Below are 27,380 nucleotides of genomic sequence, written 5' to 3'. Positions count from 1 at the left end.
GTTGTAGCAGAAGGTCAGGCAGCCAAGGCATGGTGCAAGGGCCAGCCGTTGGGTATCCGTAGACGTTACGGTATCAGAGGTATCAGAGGTATCAGAGTGTCAGTGTCGAGAGTCCTTTTGTATTGGAAGGGATGGATGCCACAAGCGATGGCATGTCGGACGCCGTGCTTTACCTGACGGTTCATGCCTCTTGGCCCATTGCAATTTACCTTATACAGTCCTACATAATAAGGCAGGATACCTACATGAGGCATGGAGTGGAAGTATTGTAGAGAGACGGTCTGCCGAAAAAGCACTAGCAGGCACGTGCATGCTTTCATCTCTCCCTTGAGTGGGTTGGCTAGACTTGGGGCCCAGATGTCTTAATTCTCCAGTCAAGGCAACCTAGGTACCCTGAGGACAATGTATCCGTAATAAAGAGTGGAAACTTGGAAGGTGACGGGAACTGCAAGGGGGCAACGGGGGAGAGAGAACCCCAAGAACAGTTCCTTCCTATTGTCAAATTGACGATACGTCCCCATACTCCATAGGTACTCTGTGCCTTCCTTTTGACAGAAACGTCTTGGTGGGGCGTACGCCTCGTCCCGAAGAGGTCTATTTCATCACCTCTTGCGACTTCCATACGGAGTGCATACAGATCCCCAAAGCAAGAGGATTCGACATCAATAGCAACCAGTAATTGCCAATGACATGACAGATACCGCACCACCTGCGCATCCACCTTTTACGTTTCAACGATCTGGTGTGGTTGTCGACGTTGTCGCCGCCGGCTCGCCTCTTCCCTCTTCCTGATACCTCTGGCCGTGCCCATCTTCCGCCCTCATCGCCGCCTTGTCCCTCTTGCATCTTCATCTCTATGCCCCCCCCCCCTTCCCTCCTCTTCTCACCTTTTCCTTTTCACTCCCACCCGACCGTTTAACGCCTATCCCATCCCATCCTGTCCATCCGACCTTATCCTATCTAGCTCATAGTTGCCTTTCCTGTCTATCCATCCTGTTTCTTTTCCTTCAATCCAACCGTTCGTTGCCGTCTTTGTCCTCGTCCTCGTCCATGTCGACCAGTCTCCTCCCCGATTTTGAATGTGTCAATCCGAGCACAAACTTGGCGCTGACACCTCGCGGACACTGAACGCTCGGTGATTTACTGCTCCCCTCAACTTGCAGGTGCTCAGCACCGCTTGGCCTCGCAAGGCCTTCAAGCAGTCTTTGGAGTATTGGAGAGGAATTGGTCCAAACACACACAGTGGCCTCACACTCCCCCTTCCTTGTCGTCGGGCAGCTCCCCGCTGCCAGGAAGAGATAGGTATGGCTAAGTATCCAATTCTGCAATTGCACAGCCGTTTCTCTGTACTCTGCCATGACGCCGGACCACCAACCGCAGCTCATACCCAGATCCCTCAACATCAAGTTCATTGCATGTTTTATCTGCCCTCATGTATCTTTGCCGTTGCGCATACCAAGTGTCAGCTACCTTTGTCCGTCTCGGCTCTCGCGTTCCTTGTCACTGTTGCAATCGTACTCAGTATTGGTTTGCCGTAGCTGGTGATGTATTCGTTGTCGACATCTGTTTCATCGAAAGCTGCCGTAATTGGCTTCAAACAATGCTCAGGGCATGACAATACAGGTCAAGCAGAAATACGAGAAAAAGATTTTGCTCCCGTCGACCCGCCAAATAGTTGGCATCAAAAGCCAAAAAGTAAATCAGGCAAACTATGGCTACCAACCCGAATCAAGCATCAAGCACCGGCCAGCAGTTGTCGTTCGATCCCGTCGCCTTGCTTTGCCCAAGCTCTTTCTTTATCTCCCCTCTCGGTCCTTGTGTGGGAAGCTTACCTTGAGGCATTTGAGCTTAACCTTGTCGGACTCTTTCCCTCACCCAACCTTGACCATGCGTCCCACACCAATACCAATACTAGAACGAGGGACGACGACATCAACAACAGCAACAACTACTACTACAACTACTACAACAACAATAGGAGCAGCTGCTTCCGACCAGCATCTGGTCTCTGCCTGTTGCCTTGCACACGCTGTATGGCAGAATTTGGTCTTCGGCAGGATGTGCTCATGGTATTGCCGACTTACAGCAGAACGGGCAGCCCATGCCAAGCATCTACGGATAGAAATATCAGCACCGGCACAGATGCCAAGCCAGAGATGGCTATGGATGAGATAGCATCACAGGGTGCTGTAGAGTGGCAGACAGACTAAGAAGTCGGAAGAGCCACAGCAATAACACGCCCAGAGGTACCGTACGGGTAGAGAGAGCGCAGCAGGTCTTGGCACGCTTGGTCGGTTCGACTCAGTCGACTCAAGCCCAGCCCAGTCGAGTCCTGGTGCCATCTACAACGCCCATCTTGTTCATCCACCATCAGTCACCCCACCCATTGGTCCTGACAAGTGCCCATCTCAAGGCTGTGCTGCATAGGTATCCGTAGGTTGGTATCCTATGAGAAGTAGGGAACAGAAGGGGGGGGGGGGGGAAGTAGTCAGTGAGTGAGTGAGTGAGCACTGATGAGCAGCAACAGCAGCAGGGGAAAAGTCCATGCTCTCTTGCACACACTTTGGGTCTGCCACACCATGGATGGCGCTGGCATTAACTGGTATTGGCATTGGCGCAGGTACGGGTGATGGTACTCACAGCTGTACATCTCTCTCTCTCTCTCTCTTTCTCTCGCTGTCTCTCTAGTCTTGGTCGGATACGATACCTACCCTGCTTCTACCTGGCCCTGCCGACTTGGTCCCCGCTTGAACTTGGTCGAGGTATTTCCTTTCTGCTTTTTTTGATCGCCGAGCGTTTCCCCCAGCATCTGGCACGTCCTTTTTTCTCTCCAGGTCCACCACCATCATCCAAGGCATGGTATGTACTTTGTACACTACACACACACGTACGGATACACACACGCACACTCACACACACACACCAAATATTCTCTCTCTGTGTCGTTCTTCTCTTTTCTGCCCGCCCGTCTCTTACTTACTCCTCCTTCCATTGCCCACCGTCTTCTTTCTCATACGGATGGATACCCAAGGCACTCCTCCCGCTGCACTGTTGTTTCTCTCTCACTCTCTTCCCTTTCTCTCACTCTTACCGTCCTCCTCTCTTACATCGCACTCCCTCCCTCTTTCTCCCCGTCTCTCCCACACGCCCTCCCCCCTGCCTCTAATCCACACTCCTCTTGTACCCCATCTCTCTCTCTCACTCTCTGTCTCTCTCTCTCACTCTCTCCCCTCTCACTCTTCACACCCCATACCCTTCTTAGCTCGACCCCCCTGTATCCTGTGAGCTGGGTTGTGTGTCTTTGCGTCCTCTACGGATACACAGTTACCAGTAAGTAGTCCCAATCCTAGTCCAAGTCCCACCGCCGCCGCCCGCCGCCGCCGCCGTCTTTCCCTCCGCCTTGTCCTGCTTGCCTCCACACCCACCGGCTCTGCTTTGGAGGGAAAAGGGTACTGACTCTTTGGCTCTGTTTCTAGGCTCTGGCTCCCGCACCTGTGTTCTATCTACCCGTACCTCTTGTTGATGCGACTGATCTCTCTCTCTCTTTCTCGCGAATGCTTGTCACTTTCCACCTCGTCCGTCCCGTCGTCACTCGTCACTCTGGCCCTCCTTGACCTTGACCTTCTCCCCTCCACCTCCTCCACTTCCACCTCCTCTAAGGATACATCCTGTGCTGCCGCTACCGCCGACGCCGCTCTGCCCTCTGCCCCGTCCGCCTTGTCTTTCTTGGCTCTCGACGTACATGGTAGAGCTTCATCTGCTACCCTTGCTCGGCTTCAAACAGCTTCCTGATCTCCTCGACCGCGGCACCTTGCCTGGCCCTACGTCGGCATCCCGCCTTGAGCCCTGGGTCCGATCTGCCCTGTCTATTGTCTTAACCCAGGCCTGTCTGTACTATCCTGGTTCTCTGAGCTCGAGGCACCTCCATCTTGTTCTCGGCTGCCGTGGGCGCGCGCGCGCTCTCTCACCTCACTCCTCCCCTGATTGCACTGCAAAAAGAGTACATGGACATATTATTTCATCCAGTCTCCCGATCTTCACGCGCAATTACCAGTTTTACCGTCGGGCACCGACATTCATATAAGTCCTCGGCGACATCCAGTCTGCAGACTACTTCATCTACTTCTTGCTGCAGTCCCTAGCATCCGAAGCTCAGGATACCAGAAGTTCGAGGCTCAACCACTCGGTTCAAGAAATCAAAAACCTCCGAGGCCCTCCCTTCTGTTTACTCCCTTCCCGACATCTAAGATCTCAGGGTCCGTTCCACCCACTGCAGCAAAGCAAGGCAAACCAAAGCACAGCACAGCACAACAGTACATCACACCGCATACATCAACCACCACCCACGCTCATTCCTTTGCAACAAGAATCTCGCCAGTTAGCTGCTCCTCATCCTCCGCACCCACCTACCTCTAACTCTCATCACTCCTTCTCTTCCCAGTGAGAAGGACGAGCCTCTTTCCTTCTTTCTCTCTCTCCCTCTCTCTCTCTCTCTCTCTCTCTCTCCCTCACACACACACACACACACACATAATCATCCTCCTTCCTCGGAACCTATACCACAGTAATTGTTCTGGAACCTGGACATCCACCAGTTCACCGCAAACCGCCCCGACAGGAAAGAGAGAAACCCAGACCGCGCAGCTAACACGCCGCCAACATTCAACCGTGCTACGCTTGACAAACCTTAAAACACTGGATCTCACCATCAACCTCCGGTTCCTGACCCACGCAAGCCACAAGCCATAGACATACACGAATTTCTATCCCGTTGCCTGCTGCTTCTGGCCGTACACATTCCGTCCTCAAGCTCCTCCTCTTGCTTGGGCCAGTCCAGAACTGTATACTCTCTCCGATCAGAGGCGTTGAGCCCGTCGCGCCATCCCACACCCAAGCCTCACGCGTCAGGTGACGGTAACCTTGAGTCTTCCAACACAGCTTCTGTTCTCGGTGGCTGAACCAGAAGACGGAAAGGTGAACAAGGAGGCGCTCGGAAGCATACAGTCTCGCGACCTGGATACTACGATAAGCGCAGGGCGAACCACGGTCCCGCGTCTTGCTGCAGATTCAGAGCTCCACACACGTACCGTGTGGTACCTTACCTTACCCTCCTGCCCATTATATTCCCCTCCCTCTTCTCTCCTTCGCAGAAACGCTTTGGAAATTTAGCTTTAACAAGTCTTAATCTTCTTGTCGCCGTTGAAAGACTTTCTTCCCTCCTCCTCCCACTGGCGTTCCTTCTGTCTACGCCCTCCTCTTTCCATCCTCGCGCGTCTTAGTCTCAACATCACGCTCAACTGCGCGGCTCCATCACTGTTCTCACGAGCACTCGCTAGTCAAGTCAGCAGGGCTAGCTTCGCTTCCCTTCTCCTCCCCATCATCATCACCATCATCTGGGAGGACTGAACCTTTCACACTCTATTCAACATTTCCTTTCCAACGCATACACGTACTGCCGGTAAGTGGCGCAACTCTACCATCGTTACCGCAAACGTTCAACGTAACTTACACGATTAGACTCGGCGCAACCGGAAGCCAAAAATGGCGAATTCCAACGTCCCATTAAACCCAACCTTCATCGGCCACGTTGCTTCCACCCTCGACGCTCTGGTTCTCTTTGAAGCATGTCTGAGCAGTGCACTACACCATGTCCCCCGCAGACCACACGACCGCGAACGCCAGGATCTCATCAAGAGCGGCAATGTCTTCATCTACGAGGAGCACTCGTCCGGCATCAAGCGCTGGACTGACGGAGTTGCTTGGAGTCCCAGTCGTATCCTCGGCAACTTCCTCATCTACCGCGAACTCGACCGGCCGTTCCCGCCGGGCGAAAAGAAGCGCGCCATGAAACGTAACAAAAAACCCACAGGTGTAACGAAGCCTGAGGTCGCGCGCCAAGGCAGCGTCAACGGAGCTGCGTCTACTATGGGCATGGGGGATGGCTCGCAAGGCGGCAACAAGGACGCGGAGCGAGCATTGATTGGATCCCTAGTCGACTCGTATCCCTTCAAGGAAAACGGTCTGGTGAAGAAGACGATCAGTGTGACTTACCAGGGCGTGCCGCACCACCTGGTGTCCTATTACAACGTCGAAGATGTCACAGAGGGCAAGCTGATGACCCCTTCCAAAGATCACCAGCTCTCTACCATTATTCCTAGAGGGGAGTTGATCATGTCGCAAAATTTCCGCGCCCCAATTGACGAGGTCGAGATGGACGACTCCCGAGGAGGTCACGGACTTTTCGCGCAACACTATCCCGTTAACGGCCACCACCAGAGCCTGTCACGAGCAATGTCGGTGCCTTCGCTACACATGAGCGGAATGCCTGCGGCGCAGTTCGGCCATCCACCGTACATGTCGTATATGAATCCAGTCCCCGGGTCCGTCAGCAACGTTGGCTATGCGCAGCCTCAACACCCAAATTACGCATATGATAGCCTGAGCCGTGCAGGCCGGTATCCGTCAAGTGCTGGCTTGGCTCCCGACATGTCTCGAAACATGGCACTCGAGTCACAGCACCATCCTCGACGACACTCAACAGCTTACGAGCCCGTCACGGGCCCCGAAATGGGTCTTGCTAGCAGCTTGCCAGCTGTATCAAGCGACCCGTCAAGGTCAATGGGGGGAGGCAACTACATGACATCCATGTTGTATTCCCAACAACGCCCTCACGACATGTCTCCTCATGAGCCCTTCCCCTCGCCGTCTCCCCGCCACGTGCACAACGAATCCGGGATGGGCGGTGACAGAAGCGCCCAGGGCTTCCCTATTGAAGGGCTCAATCGCGATACGTGGAACACGTTTGACCAGATAGCCGAGGACGACCAAGGTCAATACATGCCGCAAGGGAGTGCAGGCTGGCCCAGTAGCAACAACAACAACTCGCTTGGTAGGACCTGAAGAGAAGTAGGATTAGAGTCGTTTGCACGTCTCGACTACCGGACTTGTCCAACATGAGGCCGCTGGACATAGAACGAGGACCCAACATTGGTTGGACCGAATCACCAGAGAGGATTGCCCTTGAACGACAGTGTGGAAAATGTTGCGGGGTCATCAAATCCCTCAGGTTACAGAGGGAGACTCTGAATTCAGGCGCCAAGGTGCTTGGGTAGCGCGGCGCCGAGGTTGCGGTTTGCGATGATGTTTTTTGATCCGGAAGAAAACAGAGGTGCGCAAAGCTGAGCGCAACCTACGATCCAGGAGTATGTGATGTATACTGAACAGGGAAAGGGGGGTTTCTTGGGACTACCAAAAAGTTTACCTGTAAGGCAGTTACAGTCTGCAGACACGCATGTTGTACTCAACGCAACGAATCATCATGCGATGTGATCGTTTGTCTAGGTAGTCGGGTATGCGTAGTCTGTGGTGCTCCATTCAATGAGAGTGATTACATAGACAGAGTGGCGCTTTGCTACATTACACTTCAACATACCTTACCTTGTTTAAGGACAATTGAAAATTCAGTCAACTATGCGGCAAAGAAGAATATGCTAGTGGCAGAGGTTTCCTGTTCGTGACATACTTGGGACACGGGCCAATGGTGATTCACGCTTACCAAACGACGGAAACCAAAGGTGCCTACATTAGGTACGGAGTACCTTCTTTAGTAAGGTACCTAAGGTAAGCTTCCCGTCCGTTGAGGAAAGAGCTCTGCGCGCACAGCAAGGGGGGGTAGCTCCCGACGTCCTCCACCCGCACGTGAGCTCGTGATCGTCACTCATCCAATCGATCGCGCGAAAACCAAGTGAAGTTCAATTGCGGTCTACGTCGGTGCTCCAGAACACAGAGATGCCATTCGTCAGGCTCGGTGGTCGCAGGGCTTTGTCTCTGGCGCAATGCAGTCGTGTACAAAACAGCTTCTGTCCTAGCAGTGGCAATCGCCTTCTCCATGCGTTGCCGTCACCAGCACGGCATCGGCCGACCTTAAAGCTCACTGCCAGTGCCATTCTCAACCACCCGCCTCAGCGTCAATCGCGGCCGCGGCTCGTCGCTCCCTACGTATCGCAGAGCGATGGTAAACCACCCAGGTTTGTCCCCTTCTTTCCCCCGGCCAAGGCCCCTCTTCCCCAATACATAGGCTGACGTGTGAGATTGCTGCAGCACGGCAAGCAAGATCGTCGCGAAGCTGCCCACGTTACCACCGACCCTGCGCGAAGACATCCGTACCCTCCCGAACCTGCTGACACTTTCGCGCCTCGTGGCCGCGCCGTTTGTGGGCTATTTTATCCTCCACGACCAACATGCCTGGGCCTTGGGCTTGTTCGCGTACGCCGGTGTGACGGATTTGCTGGACGGGTGGATCGCGAGGCGGTGGAAGCAGCAGACTGTTGTCGGGACGGTGATTGATCCGATGGCAGACAAGGCGTTGATGACTATCCTCACTGTGTGCCTCGCCGCTCAGGGGTCTCTTCCGGGTAGGTCCTTTTCTTTGCTGGCTTTGGTCCCCTCCATCTCCGTCTGTCAACGGAGAAGCTTCCCGGGGATCGAATAATGTGATGGGATGTGGCGTGGAAGGAGCTTCGAATGCCTCGCCGACGCTCCCGCCAATCTGAGAGAATAATGTAGACTGACAATTGTATGCACCTGACAGTGTGGCTCGCAACAATCATCCTAGGTCGCGACGTGGGCCTCGCCATCTCCGCCATCTACTACCGCTGGATCTCCCTCCCGCCGCCAAAGACCTTTGCACGGTACTGGGACTTTTCCCTGCCCTCGGCCGAAGTACACCCCACGACCATCAGCAAGTACAACACGTTCCTCCAGCTCGTTCTCATCGGCCTCACGACGGCCGCACCGGTGTTCAGCTATGACCTGTCGACGCCTTTGACAGTCATGCAGTACGTTGACTCCTTTCCCCCTTGCCGGTGCTAGACTTCTTCGTGGAATTGCAGAACATGAGGCGCCCTTTTTTTTGAGGTTTGTAGATTCATCCGTTGTGCTGACTGGAGTCTAGATATGTTGTCGCCACCACCACGATTTGGAGCGGCGCCAGCTACATTTACACCAAGGATGCGGTCAAGATTCTTGCACCGCCGAAGACTCCGCCTCCGAAGGTATAAAGCAACATAACCGCAGCCTCGTGGGGAAGTAAAAATGCAGCTCATCCATCAGGTGTGGTGCATCAGTGTACGTAACAAATCATGTATAAAAGGGGCGTTACGGAAGGTGGGCAAAATTTTGTAAAATTGAATATACACGCACAAAGGGAGCAAGAAACCTTGGTCCCAGTCGGCAGCTATGGTATTGGTACAAGCAGAAAGACTACGCTTTTCTAGCCTTCTCCAGCTCTACATCAGTCGGCAAGCCCTTCTTTCTAGGTATTCTGCGTAGTCGTTGCGTTACGGCATGTCCTTCTCCCGGCTCTGCTGCCTCTCCCGCCACGGCTTCTCCATGTTGGCTAGGGCAATGCTCTTCTGCTGGCGTTGCACGTAGCCCAACAGACGGAGGCATCCAGACGGCGTGATGCCCTCCAACCGCCTCGCCTGCGCTAGAGTCTCGGGCATGGTGGCTTTGAGAACCGTCTTCTCAGCCATGGCCAGGCCAGGGACCTTGTCGTAGTCGATCGAATCGGGCAGCCTCAGACTTTCGTCCCTGGCAAAGACCTTGCGCTCGGCGAGCTGTCGCTTGATGAATGGTGCGTACGTCGCCTCGATGTGAATGCGGGACTTGAGACGCTCCGGAATGGAGTCTATACCTGGTACCGCGGCAGCGACCTGGTTCCAGGTTACGTCCTTTAGTCGGAGCATATCCATTGCGTTGCGCCGGGTCGTGTCTTGTTTAACGCGGAAACCGCATTTGGACCATTCAGGTGTGCTCTTGCTCGTCGAAGAGAGGAGTGACATGATGTCATCCATCTGCTGCTTCTCATCGCTGAAGTGCGTCCACCGCTTGTCCGACACGACGCCCCAGTCCCGTCCTTTCTCGGTCAGTCGAAGGTCGGCATTATCCGCTCTCGACGTCAGCCTGTATTCGCTTCGTGTTGTGAACATTCTATACGGTTCAGTAACGCCCTTGGTAATGAGGTCATCAATCATGATGCCGATGTAGCCGTCTGCTCGGGATATCGGGGCCGCTTCGAGGCCCAGCGCGGAGCGAGCTGCGTTCATGCCGGCAACAACGCCCTGCCCGGCCGCCTCTTCATAACCCGTGGTGCCGTTGATCTGTCCAGCGAGGAACAGGCCGCTAATCTGCTTCGTTTCGAGCGTCGCCTTGAGACTCCGAGGGTCTATGTAGTCGTACTCGACACCGTATCCCACTTGTGTCATGACGCACTTCTCCAGGCCTGGAATCGAGCGCAGAATCTGTTCCTGAGCCTCTTCCGGTACGGTCATGGACAAGCCATTGGGGTATATGAGGTCGCTGTCGAAACCTTCGGGCTCCAGCCAGACAAGATGCTTGTCTTTGTCAGAGAACCGGGTGATTTTCGCCTCTAATGAGGGGCAATATCTTGGGCCCCTGATGGTTTCTCGGATGTGTATCGTCTTGTCCAGGTTGGCCCTTACAATGTCATGCGTCGCCTCATTCGTATAAGTGACCCAGCAGGACAATTGCTCTTCGACGGCCACTCTATCGTTCAGGAAGCTGAACGGCATCGGCGGGTCGTCTCCGGGCTGCCTCTCCAGCTGCGAAAAGTCAATGCTGTCCTTGGCGATACGCGGCGGCGTTCCTGTCTTGAGCCTTCCTAGGCGAAAACCACTGTCGTCCAACGACTTGCTTAAGCCAAAAGATGCATCTTCTCCGATCCGTCCGGCGGGATACGCTTTCATGCCGATATGAATCTCGGCGCTCAAAAACGTGCCCGTCGTAATGATTACTGCGCGTGTAGGGAGAACCTCGCCAGACTCGAGACGCACGCCTGTAATCTTGCTCTGGACGGAACTCGTGGTTTCTGCGCTCTCACTCGTGACGATATCGGATACACTACCTAGCACGATGGACAGGTTTGGGTACGTTTCCAGCTCTTCTCTCATGTGCTTCTGGTATAGTTTTCGATCAATCTGTGCTCGGGGTCCCTGCAAAAAGTAACGGGTTAGCGACTACAAAGATTCCTCAGAGAAATAGAACTCTGCATGGAGCTTACATACCCAAACAGCCGGCCCCTTGGTCCGATTCAAGACCCTGAACTGCACGCCAGCCTTGTCGATGACCCTACCTGCCAACCCGTCGAGAGCATCGATTTCGCGAAGTATTATTCCCTTTCCGATGCCGCCGAAAGATGGATTGCAGGAGCAGGTGCCGAGGTTCTCGATCTTTGGTGTGACCAGAGCTGTCCGCGCGCCGGTTCTGGCAGCCGCTGCGCATGCTTCTGCGCCCGCGTGGCCGCCTCCCACTACAACGACATCGAATGGTCTTGAACATTCGTAAGCTACGTGCAACTGGCGCGCGAGAGGTGTATGTTCTCGGTATGCTGCAGACTGACCTGGTGCCTTCTGCGACGTCTGCGAAGCCGCGCCTACCGAGCTGTCGCAAGCTTCTGGCAGCAGGACGTGGGCGCAGCTTCAAGGCTGCTGAAAGGGATCGCATCGCCTATGTTAATAGGCTAAGAGACTACACGCGCTCCAGCAGATGCGACTGGCAAGCTCGTGTCCTGGGAAGTAGAATCGAGTTTGAAGGCTGAAGTTCTCCTAGTTTGTATCCAGAGTTCCTCTATGCCATTGCTCCCCCATTGATTTTTTTGGCCCCTTGGTGCCACAGTGTAGTGACATGATCGGTGCACGGCGGTTACAAACACCGACTGCAGGGGGTACTTTTATTGTAGCTTCTTCAGTTGACCAAAGTGCTATCGTCGCCAATGAGTATCTTCTCAGGAGTGCTATGAGCCTCTCAATAAACTCATCGCTACCTTATTCCGTGTATCACATGAAACTATGAACAACAATGTCGCACCAAATAAACATTGCTCACTTTCTCGTCCAGTCTTAGGAAGCATGATGGCTAAGCATTTATATCTGCTGGAGAATACCAGATTTGATGGTCGCAACCAAGCCTTCCAATAATAAGTCATGTTCCTCCTCCTCCTTCGTTTTTGTCTTTCCTTGTGCAATACGAGTATGCCACAGAGGGGCTTGTGGTCCTTTCTCCCGCACTCTGCCAAATTGCAAATAGAGTATAGACATTCATTCCGTGCACAATTAGCCTAGTCGAAGAGCATCTTGGCGCACAACAACTCGATGCCTGGTGACCTTGTCTGTTCCTTGCGAAAGGGCCTATGAGTACATGCAGACACGAGAATTGCCGATGGTCACTGAGATCTCGAACGTCCCAAATTGACTGCTCTCCGTTTATCGCCTTGTGCCAGCTTTCTGCGTCTCGGGCCACGAAGATACAGCATCCTCAACCTCTTCCAGGAATGTAGCCGAGTTGTGGACTGTAGTACCTCCTAGTACCAAGCGCACCCCTGGCGAAGATGCGTTGATTGTTGCCACCATCTTGGCCTCCTCGTATGTTGCTCCACCGACTATGAAGACAATAACGTCTTGCGGCTTGTCTCGAGTAGTTCCTCCGCCCTCAACAAAGGGATACTGCTGTTCTTTAAGTCGTCCCCGAATCAGATTCTGAAGCGTACTTTCAAGTAAGGGGCTATGCTGTGTGTAAACGTTCTCGACACCCTTTAGTCCCTTAAACCTGGCACCAGCTCCTCCAAATATGCCACCCCCCTCGAAAATGTCTGCAATGCCTGCTTGAGCCTGTGATTGCTGCAATGAAGATTGATACTTCACAAGCTTGGAGATGAGGTCTGCTCGCCGGACTGAGACCCCGCCAGCGGCCACCAAGAGGTCCACGAGCATAGGGAGTGCGTTGGACGGATTGCGCTCATATCGTAGGGCATAAAGGGCGACTAGGCCAACCTTGCTGTCGCTTGTCACCTTTGGAGACTGAATAAGCTTTTGAATGTTCTGTGAGAAGAGTCAGCTTCTGGTATCTGCGCTGGGAAGCCGTACTATGATTGTCGGATAATACCTTGAGATCAGCCGCATGGTTGTCATTACAAGCGAGACTTTGTTCCAGCTCACTGACTTCGAGTAGGTTCTCGGCTCCAACACGTCTACTCAACTCTGAAACCAAGGTGACGTGCTTGCTAACATTTCCGGATAGCTTGCGGAACTCAGGGTATTCCTCGATGAAGCGCTTCATGTCCGATATCGACTCGATATTTGAGCTGTTTTGTGTCTTGGACTGGTATTGCTCCACGTAGTCTTTGATGTTGCCGCCCAAGTCACCAAAGTTGAGATACATGTTCTTCTTGAAGAAAGGATCCTGGTCTTGCGACAAGACAATCTCCTTTAGCTCCGGGCGAATATCAGGCACATCGCTTAGGTCGACTCGGCCGTTGGTAATACCAAGAAGATGGTGCACCATGGCTTGATATGTCCATTGCGTGAGAAGTGGTGTTGCTGGATCCTCACGCCTGTCGAGCACGAGCAGGAGAGGAGGCGTGTCCACCTTCCGGAAGTCGAAAAGCTGCTCCTCTTGTGTAATACGATATCGCACTTCTGTAGCCAATTTCTTGGTAAGTGGGCTGGTCTTGGAGTATCTGATCAGCGGTTTCTTCTTCAGTGCAAGAAGCACAGCAACGAGTCCGTCAGCACTTCGTTGCAGGGCGTCTGGGTTCCACGTGTCTTGGTTGCTGCCCCACAGACGCTGATGGGGAAGGCTGAGTCCAAGTGAGAACAGATCGGGGTTGATGACGATGAAGTCGGCAAACTGCTCCTGAACCAGCTTCACAACCTCATGGTCGTCAGCCTCGGCAAGTCTTTCTAGTGATGACTTCTTGACGACGTTGGTGAAATACAGATGATACTCTCCGTACTTCGGCTCTCGCAGTTCATCAATCAGGAGTTGAATGGAGTCTGGCGATGGCCGTACAAGACACAAACATCGCAAGTGACGCATCTTCTCTCTGTTGGTGTTATCAATACGATCAATGAGATAGACCTCGTGATTCAGCAGTGCTGACTGAGTGATAGCAGTGGACACAATAGGAACTGTCTCGCGGTCCAGCAGCAGAACCTTCATTTTTGCCGACTGTGTCGAAGATGAAGAATCAGCGGACTGAATCATACGAGAGACATAGCCAGCCACTGCTTGTGCCACGTCCATGTTGGCCAGCGGCGCAGAACGCAAAGGTCGAATGCGTGTTGAAGTGTGTTCAATGGAGGAAAGGATGGGATACGTCCTTCGGCTGGTGGTGGCGATGGTTTGAAAATAGGGACCGATGCTCAATGAAAGCTGTGAATTCTCTAAGCGTGGTATTCAGCGGTGTTGTGTCTTCGATGAATTAAGATGAATCGCAGGATGAGCGGAAACAATGTCGTTCGCAGATGGCAGAGTTGACTGGGACAGCTTGCCTGAGCTCCCTGGCCTGCGTGCCTACCACGCCTGCGTACCTTACCTAGGTACCTCATCCTTGGTAAAGTACCCTCGACATTAGGTACACCCACAACTCTAACAGCTTTCTAAGCTGGGTATGCCACAGATTTCCCAGCGCTAAAGTCGAAGGCCGGCCTAGAAAAAGGGATTGATAGAAATAGATCTCCCTCGCTAGATCTTTCTATGACTTGAGTGTTGTGATATTGCATACATGTTGAGTGGTATTATATACTTCACCATGGCAGTGGAAACTCCCGCGGGATGATTGTGCCTGACACAGTGACTAGCCTCCTCGGGTCAGCTGTGGGTCCTTGGAGCAGTGACGTCCAGGCCACTCCACAGTGTCAAAACTGTTAGTCAAACACCTCAAGGCCGGATAGCACTTCGTCGTGGCATTCATGCAGCATCTAACAGGCTTCCTTCACTAAGATCCAGCTTCCAAAGCCACAAATCTCACGACGGCCAAGTCCTCACCCATAATCTTGTACTTCGTCCCCAGTGAGCACATTTCCAGAGACATACTATACTGTCTACTAAGCAACTTGGACGATCGATTCATCTTCCGCCACCATCACGATGGCAGGCCTTGCCGCTGACACTTGCCCAGCAAAGGCAGAACCAACGTCAGCTCTTGTCCCATACGCACGTTTCTGTGAAGAGTATTCCATACTAATTTACAACGTCATAGCCTCTCCTTCACGCAAGGCCTTATTCTTGGCCAGCTGTCAGTGGTTCTCGTTCTTGCCGCCTTCATCAAATTCTTCATCTTCGGCGACCCTCCCTCACCAGAGGTGACAGCATCACTGAGAGCAACAGAGCGTCGGTCAAGGACCCTAGCTCATAAGCGCTCTCTCCTCAGTCTTCGGACGGCGAACGCAAAGCATGGCCAGCAGACGCTTAATCGGAAGAAGTCGAGCGTCCTCCGGAACCCCCCGAATCTTACCATCGGTTCCATCCTCAGCAAAACCTACTACAATGTCGATAGTCACCAGCCAGAAAGTTTGGACTGGTTCAATGTCCTCGTGGCGCAGACAATTGCCCAGTTTCGAAGCGACGCACAGCATGACGATGCCATCTTGAGCTCTCTCACCAAGGCACTGAACGGAGGATCGAGGCCCGACTTTGTAGACGAGATCCGCGTGACGGAGCTGAGCTTGGGAGAGGATTTCCCCATATTTAGCAATTGTCGAGTCATACCCGTTGATGAAGACGGCCTGAACTTGGGTAGCGGCAGGACTCTCAACGCGAGTGCGGCAACGAGGGATGGCGCGAAGCTGCAGGCTCGGATGGACGTTGACCTCAGCGACATGCTCACTCTCGCTATCGAGACAAAGCTTCTTCTCAACTATCCCAAGAACCTCAGTGCTGTTCTGCCCGTAGCACTCTCAGTCTCTGTCGTAAGGTTCAGCGGCACCTTGTCGATTTCCTTTATCCCGAGCAACCCTTCACAGTCCACCCCGACCATGATGACTTTCAGCTTCATGGATGATTACCGCCTCGACCTGTCAATCAGAAGTCTTCTCGGAAGTCGTTCAAGGCTGCAAGATGTGCCTAAAATTGCTCAACTGATCGAGTCGCGGTTACACCGTTGGTTCGACGAGCGATGCGTGGAGCCGCGGTTTCAGGAGATCGCCTTGCCGAGCATGTGGCCGCGCAAGAAGAACACCAGGGGCCCTGAAGATGGACTGGCCGAGATCAACGCGTCGGTGAGTAGGGCAAAGGGGAAAGATATTAACCCGAATCTCCGCGCAGAAGCTCGAAGGGAAGTTGAAGCCGAGGCAAGGACGCAGACAAGTTGGGAGCACGATTCGTTACGTCGACGCAGGATGCGTAGTGACGACGGGTTGACGATGCCCGGCGCGATGCCCGGGCTAGATATCGATATGAAGACCTGATGTGGTCATTGCTAGAGCAGTATCTAATGTATTTACAACCTACAACGCACCTCAGAATCCCTGCGGAAACAGGCTCGCCGAGGTCTGGGTCAATGGTAACAAACTTCTCCACCAAGTAATGGCTCCAACGAATAAAAGTACATAGTAAATCACCGTCCATTTTCGACTATCGGCAGGTGCATAGTGTCCACTGACGTGCCAGTAAGGCTCGACAGCCCCCCAGAATCGGGGCAGGCCCATTACATTGCAGAATGCGTGCACCAGCACGATGGCTAGTAGGCTCCCTGAGCGGAGGAAGAGGAATGTGGCATAGGCGCCGAAGAGAGAGGTGTAACTGAACTGCAGAATTGAGCGTGCCACTGCGGCGACCAGAGGCACCTTGGGGTGGGAGATGCGGAACTCATAAAAGTGATGAACATGAGCAAAGCCGAAGATGACGGGAGACAAGAAGACGGTTTGTGTCAATGACATGCGAGCGCAGAGCATCAACGGAACAGAGGCAGAGCGGAACAGCATTTCCTCAGTCAAAGGTCCCTTGGTATCGCATTAGCATCCCTAGAAATGGAGCAAATGATACGTCTGGGGCTTCCTTGATGCAACTTACCATGACAATGTTCCGCCAGGTTGTCAACTGGGTCCAGATACGGACAATGGGGCCAAGACCGTGCCAGTCTTCCCAAAGGCCGTCTATGAGAAGAGTCTCGTACAGCGGACCAGCAAACAGGATTGCCGTAAGGAGAAGGCATAATGCGGACTCGAGTATGCCGATGGGCCAGTATCCCATAGCATGAAGTGGTCCATAAGGTAGGGTACCGTCAGGTAGACGGGCCAGGATGATGTAAGTCAGGGCGGAGCATGATGCAGTAGAGAACAGGACAGATCTGATGCGCGTGCGAATGACGACAGGGTCGTCTCTCGACAGCGTTGGTGATGGACGGCTGGCAGGCGAGATGTAGAGAGGGGCCACGTAGATGGCAGTATAAACAACCTGGGCAGGCGAGTTAGCGATTAAACAAGCACATTGACGGAGGTGGAAGGAAGTGAGAAATCATTCGCCCTACCAGCATCGCGCACGCCGTCAACGGCTGTATGAATGGAGGGGCGGTCCCGGGAAGACTTGTGCCAGACCGCGAGTCGGGGTTATTGGACGAAGTCATGGTGAACACCACCGGCGCGACCGCGTTGCCCGAGATGTCTGTAGTAGTCAGGGGATCAACTCAGCACTTGGCTACCAATCCCCAAGGCATGTCAAGAACGGCTATGAATATACCCTGAGTTGTCTCTTCAACCAGGTATCATGGTAATTACTGGAAGAGGTGAAGTGAGGAAATTACATAATCGTTCGGACATTCCGGTGGAGCATAGATAGGTAGAGCCCGCATACCTTAAGGTATCCGTACTGTAAACGGATATTCGCAGCTGCATCCAGCTGTCAGCGTGTCACATACACAGTACACAGGTACCTGACGAAGTCGAATCTTCTTCGCTTTCAATGACCCCACAACATCCAATGCAGGATCCTGCGCAGCACTTCTGAGTACTTGACACACGACGGGACATGGGGACCTGGAGCGAAATACGCAAGGCACTGAGTACGGATATGAGATCTCACTTTCGACTTTCAAGATGGGAAATGCCCCTGCGTCGTGCTTTCGAATTGGGAAATTGGATGCTGAGCTGTCAGACACCTGCGGACCGTAGTGTCCATGATTCAATTTGTGCCTGCAGACTTTTGTGCAGTAGCGCACTGGTACTACGGATACCTGCACCTTTGGGCCCTTGAGGGGGGACACTACTGCATGCGCGAGGGAAAGGACACCGACAATATGCTGAACAGTGCAAACGCGAAGCGTCCGCGAGGTGGACGCGCCCCGTTGGTGTCGTGGCATTATCCATGGACGGAGGGGATTGTCACCGCATCACCATTGACAAGGCACAATTGGCAGTCTAGGATCAAAGCAACCTTACCTTACTCAGTGGTGAGTGACCAATCAAAAGAGTCAATTGGAACTTCTCACAGAGAAACATGCTGCCAATGAGAGAACGGGACGCCTGACTCCATCGCTGCCCCTACAAGGTTGCTCACGGAAATTAATCCCTCTTGTGAGTTGCCAGTCTCCAGGTTCCAGTTATCCAGCATGCATCACGGCCTCATCCTGCAACCATACTTACTCTCAAGGGCGTATTCGCAGCATTCTCGTTATGTCCGCCTCATCTCAGTATACCCAGCTTTTCTTGTGCAAAAGAGACAGTGGCTCGGTGTATGTGGGGCAAGAGTCAAGACAAGTGACAATCCTCCCCAACTCTCGCTCTTATCAATTTGTCCCCGTCCCACGCAAGAGGGTCCAGCTTTTGTTTCCTCGCCATGTGCATCTACCCATGCAAGTGCACGACTCAGCCATATCGAGACTGACATAATTTTCAGAATTTATCCGCACTTTGGACACAATATTTCTTGTATTAGTAAAAACACAATCGGATCAAGATATGCTCTATGCTATTCGTGCATATCTAGATTCCAGAAGCATTAAGCTCAGATATAGCCGGGTAATCGTGAAGCGAGCGAGTGTTTTAAGCTTCCCCGTCTTCACAGCAACGGACCACCGAGCACTGTCAACGACGACCCGCCGTCACTGTCCAAAGTCCCGGCCCAGGCGGTGTAACTTCTGATCACGAATATACAGTAAGGTAGGTGATTGTCACTGGTCCCTCCTGTGGCGCACGAACTTTTTGCGATTCTGTACCAAGACGAGGGGACTCACCAGGTTTTTAATAATGATTCCAACTGGGACTCTGGCCCGGATCCCAGAGTTGTTTACAACACTTCCGCTTGCGGTAAGATGGTCAATAAAGTGGCCAAGTTTTATCCCCCGCCCGCTTTCTCTATCCGCTGTATCGTAAATACGGATAGTGCAAGTTGTGCTCATTTTCGAAAACATAGCTCCGCACCTCATCAAATGTTCGACAGGCATGGGATGATGGGAATTGTGGGATAAAATCCACCTGCGCCAGCTGGCACCTTGTTTCTCAAGGTGCAGCCCAGACGCGACCTCGGCCAAGGTACCGGTGAATAACCTTCCACTGAAAGGTTTGCAGTCGGGACATGCCACCCAGCGGCTATGGCACAGAAGCGACGACCAACCACAGTGAGGTTGCAGATGGTGATAAGCGCCGGAAAACCGCCCACGCTGTTTCCTCGTGTTCCCCGCGCACTCTGGAAGTCTCGTGCTGCTGCTGCGACTGGGAATGTTACCAAGTGCGAGTTACTCTGTCAGAACCCATCCGCTGGCAAGAAAAGAATGGAAGCAAAAGGCGACGTAACATCGGGACACAAAACTTTAGCTGTGTTTTGGCGGAGCAGCCTCTTCTACTCTAGGTTACACCCTGTATCTCACCGCCAAAGCTCAGGTGCGATCCTGAGATGACGGTCATTGTGGCCCAGAGGGGCTTATTTCGGACCACTGAAGATGATTGGGAATGCCAACCTCCGCTGATGCCGGTACTGGTGTCTGGGCAGAGAGGTGGTATTTTTTCTTTCCTTTTATTTTTCTTCCTTTTTTTCATCTTGCCAACAGAAGTCAGTGCAGCACGGTGCACCGGATGACAGGGCACGGCGACTCGCCGATGCGGGCCATATCCGTACTTCGTCTCCTTGCTTGCCTACATTTTGCGACGGCGTGTACTCAGGCCGCTGAATGGCCGCCCGTCACTGCAGCAGCAGAGGCCAGTGTCCAAACAAAGTGCTGCAAGTTAGTAGAACTGACATACTTGGACCAGTGATGATAGTGAGCACGGATTCCCTAGTGAGAGAAGACTTTGAGCTTCGTGTTGCTGATGAGCTAGGTATGTCTCAGTTCACCTTGAACTAAGGTACGGTCTGATACCTCTACTCTTTCTGGGCTAATGATGAGTTGGAACTCCGGGGCCACCCTGCTTCACCGAGGTGAGCCCACCTAAACCGTTTACACTTCCTAACCGTACACACTAATAAATGGGAAGATGATCACCGTATCCGTTATGTGCCAATGTCTCCGTTCTCATGAAATTGTCCAGCTGTTCTCTGCAACTCGTCATCAAGGACCCAAGAAGCTGGCTGGACTGACAGGGAACATGGGAACATGGGAACATGGGAACATGGGATCATGGGATCATGGAAGCATGGAAGCATGGAAGCATGGGTGAGGAAAGAATGATGATGGGGGCCCATTGGATTGAATTCAACGCCGTGGATCGTGCGTATCCGTTCTCTCAGTTTCCCTCACAGACATGGCGCGGAGAGCGGGAGCTAATCAGCTCACGAATGGACGCTTCGAGGCTTGGAGGGCTGGGCGGTTCACCACATGGAATACTTCGTGAAAATGCTGGATAACCTACCCATGCTTCGCTGTGTTCCTTCATGTCTGGGGGCTCCGTTCAAAGGACCGTGTTTTCAAGGCTATGGAGGCGCGCTACTTTAAGTGCAAGGGACGTGCTATCAGAACAAATGTTTTTTTTTTTCTCTTTTTCTTGGAGACTGGGAAAGCTGAGCTACCTACCTAGAGCCTGCTTGTTGTTTTCTCCCATCCCTAAGACTGTACGCGGATGCTGCGTGTGTAGGTATCCGTACTTCGTGACTGTCATGTTGGGGGCGTTTCTTTTTCCACGTTCACCCTCACTCTTACCGTGCTTCACTATGAACAAGCATGATGCTCCGCACTCGGCTCCATCTGCCGGTAAGCCATGGTATCCCAAGGTTCAAGTATCCGTACCTCGCCTATATCTTTCCCATTACTTTGGGATCTGGGAACGTATGCTACGCAGTAATTAGTGTGCACGATACCCATATCTCGTTTGCTGAGCTATAGAGCAGTTTCAGTCTTCCCTGCCCTACGTTGGTCACTAATTAGTGCGGTACCATCCGTATGATATGGTAGCCTTACCCCAACGCCGCATCTCGGGCTCTCAGCCCAGGACGCCCTTGACCTTCTAGTCGTTTTCCTTGGTGGCGCCGTCGAGCAAGCGACTGCCCTTGGCCGGGTCATCCAGACCTTGTGCTCGTTCACGGATCAGGGAGCTCCTTGGGGGTGGCCTTGGATCGGGCGTTCCTCCCCCACGGCGGCGGTTTGTTTTGTTTTTCTCGCCAGACTTTGCGAACCACGTCGACGTGGGAAAGGCATAATTAATAATAATAGCTGCTGCTGTCGTGTGTTGCATTTAGCAGCCGTGTGTCAAAAAGGCCTCGACCCCATCGCCATAACGGGTTGGCACTGCTACCCTTCTTCTTCTTGTCCTCCTCCTTATTCCTCTCCTTTTCCTTGCTGGAGATCAGCTGGTGAAGATAAAGGACGTGGTTCGTTCCATTGGAGGACAGCTGGCGCGCATCAGACTCGACAACCCGAACCATCAACCAACCCAGGGACGATCCCATACGACGCAACGGCTATCGAATCGTCCCCCTTTCCTACAAATACACTACTGCGTAGGTATTCCGCGTCGCCCACCGTGTCGGAGTGACTCTAGCCAGTTGGGTCTCCCGCCGCCGCCCCCTGGTTCTCCGGCTCGAGCCAGTCCGGCCGACATTCCACTTACAGACGGGTGCTGCAGCATAGCCGCCATCAACCATTGCCGCGCAAAAGTCTGGCCCAGCTTCCAAGCCCCTGATCTGGCTCGAGTGTCGAGTGTCGAGTCTCGAAAGCAGCCCTGGCCGGCTGGCATTTGATGGTGTCAAGTGTCGAGGCCCAACCTTGCCGCTCATTCGGCCACTCCCACTGCCAATTCTCAGCAGCATCCCATTACTTGTGCAGAGGTCCCCGTTCTGCATACGACGCAACGAGCCCTCGACCGCCTTTTTCGCATCCAGGGCCGGCCCACTTCCGCTTGGGCGAGCAAGAATTGTCGTCGCGCTGTGCTGTCAGGAATCAGAAGTCGGGACCCAAGAGTTGGACCTGCATAAGACCCGGAGTCTCTCTTTCGAACAGAAATCATCCAAAACGTCGGCTTGACTGGCGGCTGGCGACAAAATAGCCGCTTGGCTGGAGACTGACTGTTCTTGCATATCGATTCAGATAGGCAGTCGTGGACGGGGAGCGACCTGTATCTATTTATTGGAAGGGGGAAAGCGAGGTAAGTGGCCGACAACATTTCTTACCTTTCTTGCCTCTCCTGCCTTCCATTCTTACCCGAGGTGCCTTCCAAGTCTAGAATTCGAGGCTTTCGGTTTCCGTAAGTACCTTACCATTCATGACTACCTACTTACCATACCTACCTATCCGTACGGTGTACGGTGTATCTGTACGGATACCTGAGAAGTGAGAGGATTGGAACACCACCTGGTTCTCCTTGTCTTTTCCTGCTTTCCTCTCGGCTCCTGCCTTGGTCTGCTTCCATTCCCACTTGTTCCTCTCCTCCTGCTCTGTGGCCTGCCCTGTCACCCTGTCTAGCTCTTCACCACGGGTATCCTTCACCTGCAAGATACCCTGCACTTGCTGCTTCACCCCGGTCGTTCATTGCGGGCCTGGTATCCGTAGTGTACCTGGCTGTACCTACCTGGCCTAGCTCTCCCCCCCCCCCCCACATACACACACACACACACACACACACACACACACACACGCAAACGCACCTCAATCACCTTGTACTTGCAGGCTTGTAGACCACCAGATGGGAGAAGGGGAGGCTAGAGCTTCTTGTCCACTTCCATGAGGTGGCAGCCAGAGCTCGGAGGTGCCCACCCCAAGGTACCTTAATGTCGTCTGTCCGCCGTCGTGGTGTCTTTTCTGGTCTTCTACTCCTCTTCCTGCGCTCCCGAAATTCTTTCCCTTTCCCCCTTCCTTTTCGCCCTCTGTCTCTCTCCTCCTCCGGCCCTGTGGTCCATCTTTCGTCGTGCTTGCCGACGTCTTTTTCTTGTCTCGTCTTTTCAATTGCATCTCAAGGCCATTTCGCCTGTAATAATCTCACACTCTCATTTATCGTCTCTCGTGACGTCTTTTCTTTGCCTTTTCCCTTGTTCTTCTTCATTGTCACACTCTTTTATACCCATAGTACATTATCTTACACATCTCCGAATCCAGTCAATCACTCACTCATTTCACCAAATCTTGGCCGCCGCGGCTACTCCACACGCAACAACATAAACCACCAACGAAGAATTCCACTCAATCCACGCGCCATCCACCCATCGACGACACTCTCTCAACCAACACACATTCACACACCTGTTAGGTATCTTAATGAAGAAAAGCAGCCTTCTCATGCATTTGGAGCATTTTCATCTGGACCACTCCACTCGAGTCGAAGCAACACGGAACCTCTCAAGCTTAACGACCACATTGGACGTCTTGTACTCGACCAAATCTATTTCGACGGAATCCCCTTCGGAATTTTCGAAATACCACCACGAATTCTGACTGCCCCGAGCTAGAGCTACAACTACAACAGCCAACTACTTCCACACACCCTTCTCCACGGCGCTGCATGACCTCGAGAGCCGGAATTCGCACAATCAAAGCCAACTGTGATTGTTTCTCATCCTACCTTTAATTCGAGATAGCTAGAGCACAGACCGGATCGGTGTCCGTCACCTTCGTCACCCCCAGCTGTGCTGGTCTCGAGTCAGCCGCTCCGAGAATTCCATTGCGCTCGGCCCCCGCCTGCTCCCGCAACCGCCCTATCCCGTTAAGCTTGGGTGCCACTCGCACTCCATGGCTCGGATAACCCACGCCGACAAAGACTACCCGCCTCGACCCTTACGCTTGTCTGCGAAAGCCACCGGTTTCTCCTCCCTCCCGCATCCACCTCACGGAGCATGTCCGGCTCCGGGTCCGGGTCTGGGAGCCCCTCTCGGGGCAGCCCTTCCCGGTCCCAACGGAGGCCGTTGCATGAGCGCTCCAATTCCCAGTCTAATTCCCTAGCCATCCGCATCGTCCCCTACAGCCCGCCTCGTCCAAGCCACAAAAATCGAGACTCAACCGCCTCAGCTTCGTCATCACGCACCCCCACATCGACGACCGCACTGCTATCTCCCAACCCATCAGGCTACGATCACACCAGCTATTCATGGACCGACGACCGCACCGCCAGCCGCGCCAGCGATCGCTACTCCCACAGACGGTCTCACTCTTCCAGCACACGAACCTCAGTGCTATCGCCAGCCTCCTCAACCTTCCCATTGGTGAGCGCCAAGGATAGCGGTGTTTCAGGCTCGAAACTGCGATCCGACTCTTTGCCCGGCGACGAATCGTCCCCCACCACCCCTGTCCCTACCACTCCACCACATCAGACCGATATTTCCCACGTTAATGCACGATCCCGGTCTACCCAACGCAGCGCCGACAATGAGCCTGTCACACCCTCAGCGAAGCGCCCCTTGTCCCGCCGTCGCAATCTCATTACGCTCAACGCCGATGGCAAGACCTTCTCCCTATTGCCTCAGGGGCAGCGGGCCGGAACCCAAGGAGACCACGCCTCTAGCACCGCCCCAAGGTTATCACTTTCGACTACCGCCTCGCATGAGCGCCTTTCAGACGCCTTCAGTGAAAATCGTCCCAGCTCAACCGTGACTTCCTACCCGGATCAAAGCTTCGCTTCCACGTTGACCCCGGCATCCTCGACCACGCAATTAGCAGGTGATTCTATTACCAGCACAGCCGGGTCTTCGTCGTCTCCCTGGAACTATCGAATGGTTGGTGGCCTACGCAAGGTTCCCAACACTCCCGATCTCAAGCAGAAGCAGAAGTCGACGCTACTCTACCCGGAATCCGATCCAGCCTCATCGTACCTGTCATCCCCATCAGGTTCTCGACTCGCGCCGCTGCCAGAGGCGCCAATCGCTGCTGATTCGTCTGAATCCTCCGAGCCCCACGATTTGCAGCCCAAAACCTCCTTTCAGTCATCCGTCACTGCGTCCACGACTTCAGAAAAGACGAACTACAAAGTCTACGGCTCCAATTCTCCCCAAGCGACCGACACCGACAGCGTTTTACATGCGCCATCAACGACCTCCGATACAACAAACTACAAGGTATTCAGTTCCAGCTTACCTTCTTCGCCCGAGCGGGAGGAGTCGTTGCAACCGCCATCCTCGAGCCACTCCAACTACGTAGTCCTTGGCCGGTCTTCGCCTCCAGAACCATCTTCTGCCGAGAGAAGTCCTCCAAAAACGGCCGATAGCGAACAGAATTACGTTGTGCTCGGCGCATCGTCCCCAGCACCATCTTCCGTCGCCTCTAGCCGCCGTTCCCGTATCAGGCCCGAGTATTCCCAGGAAAGCCTTTTGGTGGCTCCGCTGAAACCCTACAAGGCGAAGAAGAGGACCAACGAAAGGTTTGGATACTACAAGTCGCGTTCGAGGGATTCCTTGCGTCGTGCAGCGTCGGTGAAGTCGATTTCCGGCTCGCTCACTCTCGAAGCAGCCCAGAGTTTCCTCGCCTCGCCTGCTGCGTTCTATCGATCCCGTGTTCTGGCCAGCCAGCCAGGTCGGCAGCCTGACGCGCAAGCTGCGCCAACGGAACCCGCCCCCATTTCTGTTCCTGCTGAATCCCATATGACCACTCATCCTCACCAATGGAGCTCACAACTATCCACCGTGATTTCGGAGAGTGAGGGGGACAGCGAGCCTCCATCACGTTCCGTGTCCCCATGGTCTGTACCTGGGAGACGGGGTAGCATACCGTTGAGCAGCCATAGCCGGCAGATGCTTAGCATTTCGTCGTCGCTAGCTGCAAATGAGGAGCGCTCACTCTCTCACTCAAGATCCTTCACGGACTCTCTGGAACGCCCTCAAGCTACACACAGTAGAGGGAATACGCTTCGCATGGTCAGCGATCGAGACGAACATGGCGACGGTCTGGCAGAGCTGAACCAGCTACATCAACGGCCTTCGCGGACCGGCCTTTCAAGCTTCTTCTCGAGTTCCTCGTCAGACCGGAACCTTCACTCCTCCAGTAGCTCCCGTGCGAACAGTCTGAACTCGGCGTCCATTCCCGCTTGGGCCAAGTAAGTCGACCCGATGTCCTGCAGGAAGCATTATGATACCGGTAATTGGACCTCAAGCTAACATAGTCGCCTACCTGTAGATTCTACTACGGAAGCGGAGAACGTCGATTCCTTGCCAGCTCTGGAGACTCAATTATGTCAGATCCGAACGATAGCCGGCCACCAAGCTCATTCCAAAGCCGTTCCCCCAGCGTTGAACAGCTTGCCATGAACATCTATAGCCCCAGGCGACGGCCTAGGGAGGTAAACCTTGCCAACCCTCGGCCACTGTCAGATGTCGGCTCCATGGAAATCAGCCAAGCACCGTTCACAGACAACCGAATGCGCAGCGGGTTAAGGAAGAAGACATCCAGCATCTGGTCACCCCACTTGCGGCGTGATCAGAGGGCTGGTCGTCACAGCATCTGGGAACCACCTTCTATGACGTGGTCAGCCGAGACGAGCATGCTGGGGAAGCGAAACGTGCAGGTTGCTTTCTTCGCTCTGGGATTCATCTTCCCATTCGGTGAGACACTCCTACTCAACGGCACTGTATTGACACAAGGCTAATCTGAGCCAGCATGGATGATTGCTGCCTTCCTTCCGCTACCCCCGGACCCTCAAGCTGAGATGGCCGAGCGCGACCCACGATCAAGCCTGTTGGACGAAGAACGAGACCTTCCTCGGCGAGTTGCAGCGGTTGACGAGACTCTTTTCCAAAGCGCCCGTTGGTGGCGTGCTCTTAATCGGTACATGTCCGTCATTGGTCTTCTAGTCGTTGGCGCCATTGCGGCTCTCGTTGTCGTCGGCGTAAAGCAAGGCTGGGGCCAAATGGTGTAGCTGCCTACTCCATGCCGCCTCCTTTCTGATTGTATGCACCACCTCAAATAAAGGGATATGGTGCCCGAACACGCCGCGGTACACAGCTTTCGGCCCCAGCAACAAACGAGTATTCACCAAAAGCATCATCGGCCGTTGAAATCCAGCGCATCGGCAGCACGATTGGGGTAACGACTTAATCCCTTCACGAATCTACGACATCATTTATTCTTTTTCTCATATAGACATGCACATACCAAGTTTTCTCGGCGGCCGACCATCTGGCCATTTCTATCATCTAGTCTAATGGCTCCGCACAACGACGACGGTTGCTAGCCATGCAGT

At 53.6% G+C, this 27,380-nt stretch overlaps 13 protein-coding genes across 13 annotated transcripts; 7 read left to right on the top strand and 6 right to left on the bottom strand.

Annotated features, from left to right (window-relative positions):
• Positions 1-65: 65 nt before the first annotated feature.
• Positions 66-320, bottom strand: CPAR01_15130 (uncharacterized protein; the record flags this gene model as incomplete). The annotated part of the gene is made up of 1 exon (XM_060499380.1): positions 66-320. The coding sequence occupies one exon, from the start codon at positions 318-320 to the stop codon at positions 66-68; it is 255 nt and encodes an 84-aa protein (XP_060341812.1).
• Positions 321-3,018: 2,698 nt separating this feature from the next.
• Positions 3,019-3,285, top strand: CPAR01_15129 (uncharacterized protein; the record flags this gene model as incomplete). The annotated part of the gene is made up of 1 exon (XM_060499379.1): positions 3,019-3,285. One exon carries the CDS (start codon positions 3,019-3,021, stop codon positions 3,283-3,285), a length of 267 nt encoding a protein of 88 aa, XP_060341811.1.
• Positions 3,286-3,544: 259 nt separating this feature from the next.
• CPAR01_15128 (uncharacterized protein) lies at positions 3,545-4,084 on the top strand (the record flags this gene model as incomplete). Its single annotated transcript, XM_060499378.1, has 1 exon — positions 3,545-4,084. A coding segment is annotated over one exon (540 nt), but the record flags the coding sequence as incomplete, so codon positions are not given.
• A 1,457-nt stretch (positions 4,085-5,541) lies between these two features.
• On the top strand, positions 5,542-6,900 carry CPAR01_15127 (Gti1/Pac2 family protein; the record flags this gene model as incomplete). Its single annotated transcript, XM_060499377.1, has 1 exon — positions 5,542-6,900. The coding sequence occupies one exon, from the start codon at positions 5,542-5,544 to the stop codon at positions 6,898-6,900; it is 1,359 nt and encodes a 452-aa protein (XP_060341809.1).
• Positions 6,901-7,788: 888 nt separating this feature from the next.
• CPAR01_15126 (CDP-alcohol phosphatidyltransferase) lies at positions 7,789-9,059 on the top strand (the record flags this gene model as incomplete). The annotated part of the gene is made up of 4 exons (XM_060499376.1): positions 7,789-8,027; positions 8,101-8,414; positions 8,591-8,837; positions 8,954-9,059. 4 exons carry the CDS (start codon positions 7,789-7,791, stop codon positions 9,057-9,059), a joined length of 906 nt encoding a protein of 301 aa, XP_060341808.1.
• Positions 9,060-9,338: 279 nt separating this feature from the next.
• On the bottom strand, positions 9,339-11,523 carry CPAR01_15125 (glucose inhibited division protein A; the record flags this gene model as incomplete). The annotated part of the gene is made up of 3 exons (XM_060499375.1): positions 9,339-11,012; positions 11,085-11,349; positions 11,420-11,523. 3 exons carry the CDS (start codon positions 11,521-11,523, stop codon positions 9,339-9,341), a joined length of 2,043 nt encoding a protein of 680 aa, XP_060341807.1.
• Positions 11,524-12,281: 758 nt separating this feature from the next.
• Positions 12,282-14,100, bottom strand: CPAR01_15124 (Sec1 family protein; the record flags this gene model as incomplete). The annotated part of the gene is made up of 2 exons (XM_060499374.1): positions 12,282-12,896; positions 12,961-14,100. The coding sequence occupies 2 exons, from the start codon at positions 14,098-14,100 to the stop codon at positions 12,282-12,284; spliced, it is 1,755 nt and encodes a 584-aa protein (XP_060341806.1).
• Positions 14,101-14,946: 846 nt separating this feature from the next.
• On the top strand, positions 14,947-16,265 carry CPAR01_15123 (uncharacterized protein; the record flags this gene model as incomplete). Its single annotated transcript, XM_060499373.1, has 2 exons — positions 14,947-14,993; positions 15,059-16,265. 2 exons carry the CDS (start codon positions 14,947-14,949, stop codon positions 16,263-16,265), a joined length of 1,254 nt encoding a protein of 417 aa, XP_060341805.1.
• Positions 16,266-16,316: 51 nt separating this feature from the next.
• CPAR01_15122 (CAAX amino terminal protease) lies at positions 16,317-17,422 on the bottom strand (the record flags this gene model as incomplete). The annotated part of the gene is made up of 3 exons (XM_060499372.1): positions 16,317-16,799; positions 16,870-17,253; positions 17,327-17,422. 3 exons carry the CDS (start codon positions 17,420-17,422, stop codon positions 16,317-16,319), a joined length of 963 nt encoding a protein of 320 aa, XP_060341804.1.
• A 228-nt stretch (positions 17,423-17,650) lies between these two features.
• Positions 17,651-18,154, bottom strand: CPAR01_15121 (uncharacterized protein; the record flags this gene model as incomplete). The annotated part of the gene is made up of 1 exon (XM_060499371.1): positions 17,651-18,154. One exon carries the CDS (start codon positions 18,152-18,154, stop codon positions 17,651-17,653), a length of 504 nt encoding a protein of 167 aa, XP_060341803.1.
• Positions 18,155-19,742: 1,588 nt separating this feature from the next.
• Positions 19,743-20,045, top strand: CPAR01_15120 (uncharacterized protein; the record flags this gene model as incomplete). The annotated part of the gene is made up of 1 exon (XM_060499370.1): positions 19,743-20,045. The coding sequence occupies one exon, from the start codon at positions 19,743-19,745 to the stop codon at positions 20,043-20,045; it is 303 nt and encodes a 100-aa protein (XP_060341802.1).
• A 1,185-nt stretch (positions 20,046-21,230) lies between these two features.
• On the bottom strand, positions 21,231-22,751 carry CPAR01_15119 (uncharacterized protein; the record flags this gene model as incomplete). The annotated part of the gene is made up of 5 exons (XM_060499369.1): positions 21,231-21,436; positions 21,834-22,012; positions 22,068-22,152; positions 22,510-22,668; positions 22,709-22,751. 5 exons carry the CDS (start codon positions 22,749-22,751, stop codon positions 21,231-21,233), a joined length of 672 nt encoding a protein of 223 aa, XP_060341801.1.
• Positions 22,752-23,944: 1,193 nt separating this feature from the next.
• CPAR01_15118 (uncharacterized protein) lies at positions 23,945-27,056 on the top strand (the record flags this gene model as incomplete). Its single annotated transcript, XM_060499368.1, has 4 exons — positions 23,945-24,068; positions 24,221-26,237; positions 26,318-26,742; positions 26,797-27,056. The coding sequence occupies 4 exons, from the start codon at positions 23,945-23,947 to the stop codon at positions 27,054-27,056; spliced, it is 2,826 nt and encodes a 941-aa protein (XP_060341800.1).
• Between the last annotated feature and the right edge of the window lie 324 nt (positions 27,057-27,380).

Source organism: Colletotrichum paranaense (assembly GCF_030867605.1).
Source record: "Colletotrichum paranaense strain IMI 384185 chromosome Unknown Scaffold_18.1, whole genome shotgun sequence".
NCBI classification, from domain to species: Eukaryota; Fungi; Ascomycota; class Sordariomycetes; order Glomerellales; family Glomerellaceae; genus Colletotrichum; species Colletotrichum paranaense.
Note: the sequence above shows the minus strand (reverse complement) of the source record. Positions and strands in the feature narration are given on the sequence as shown.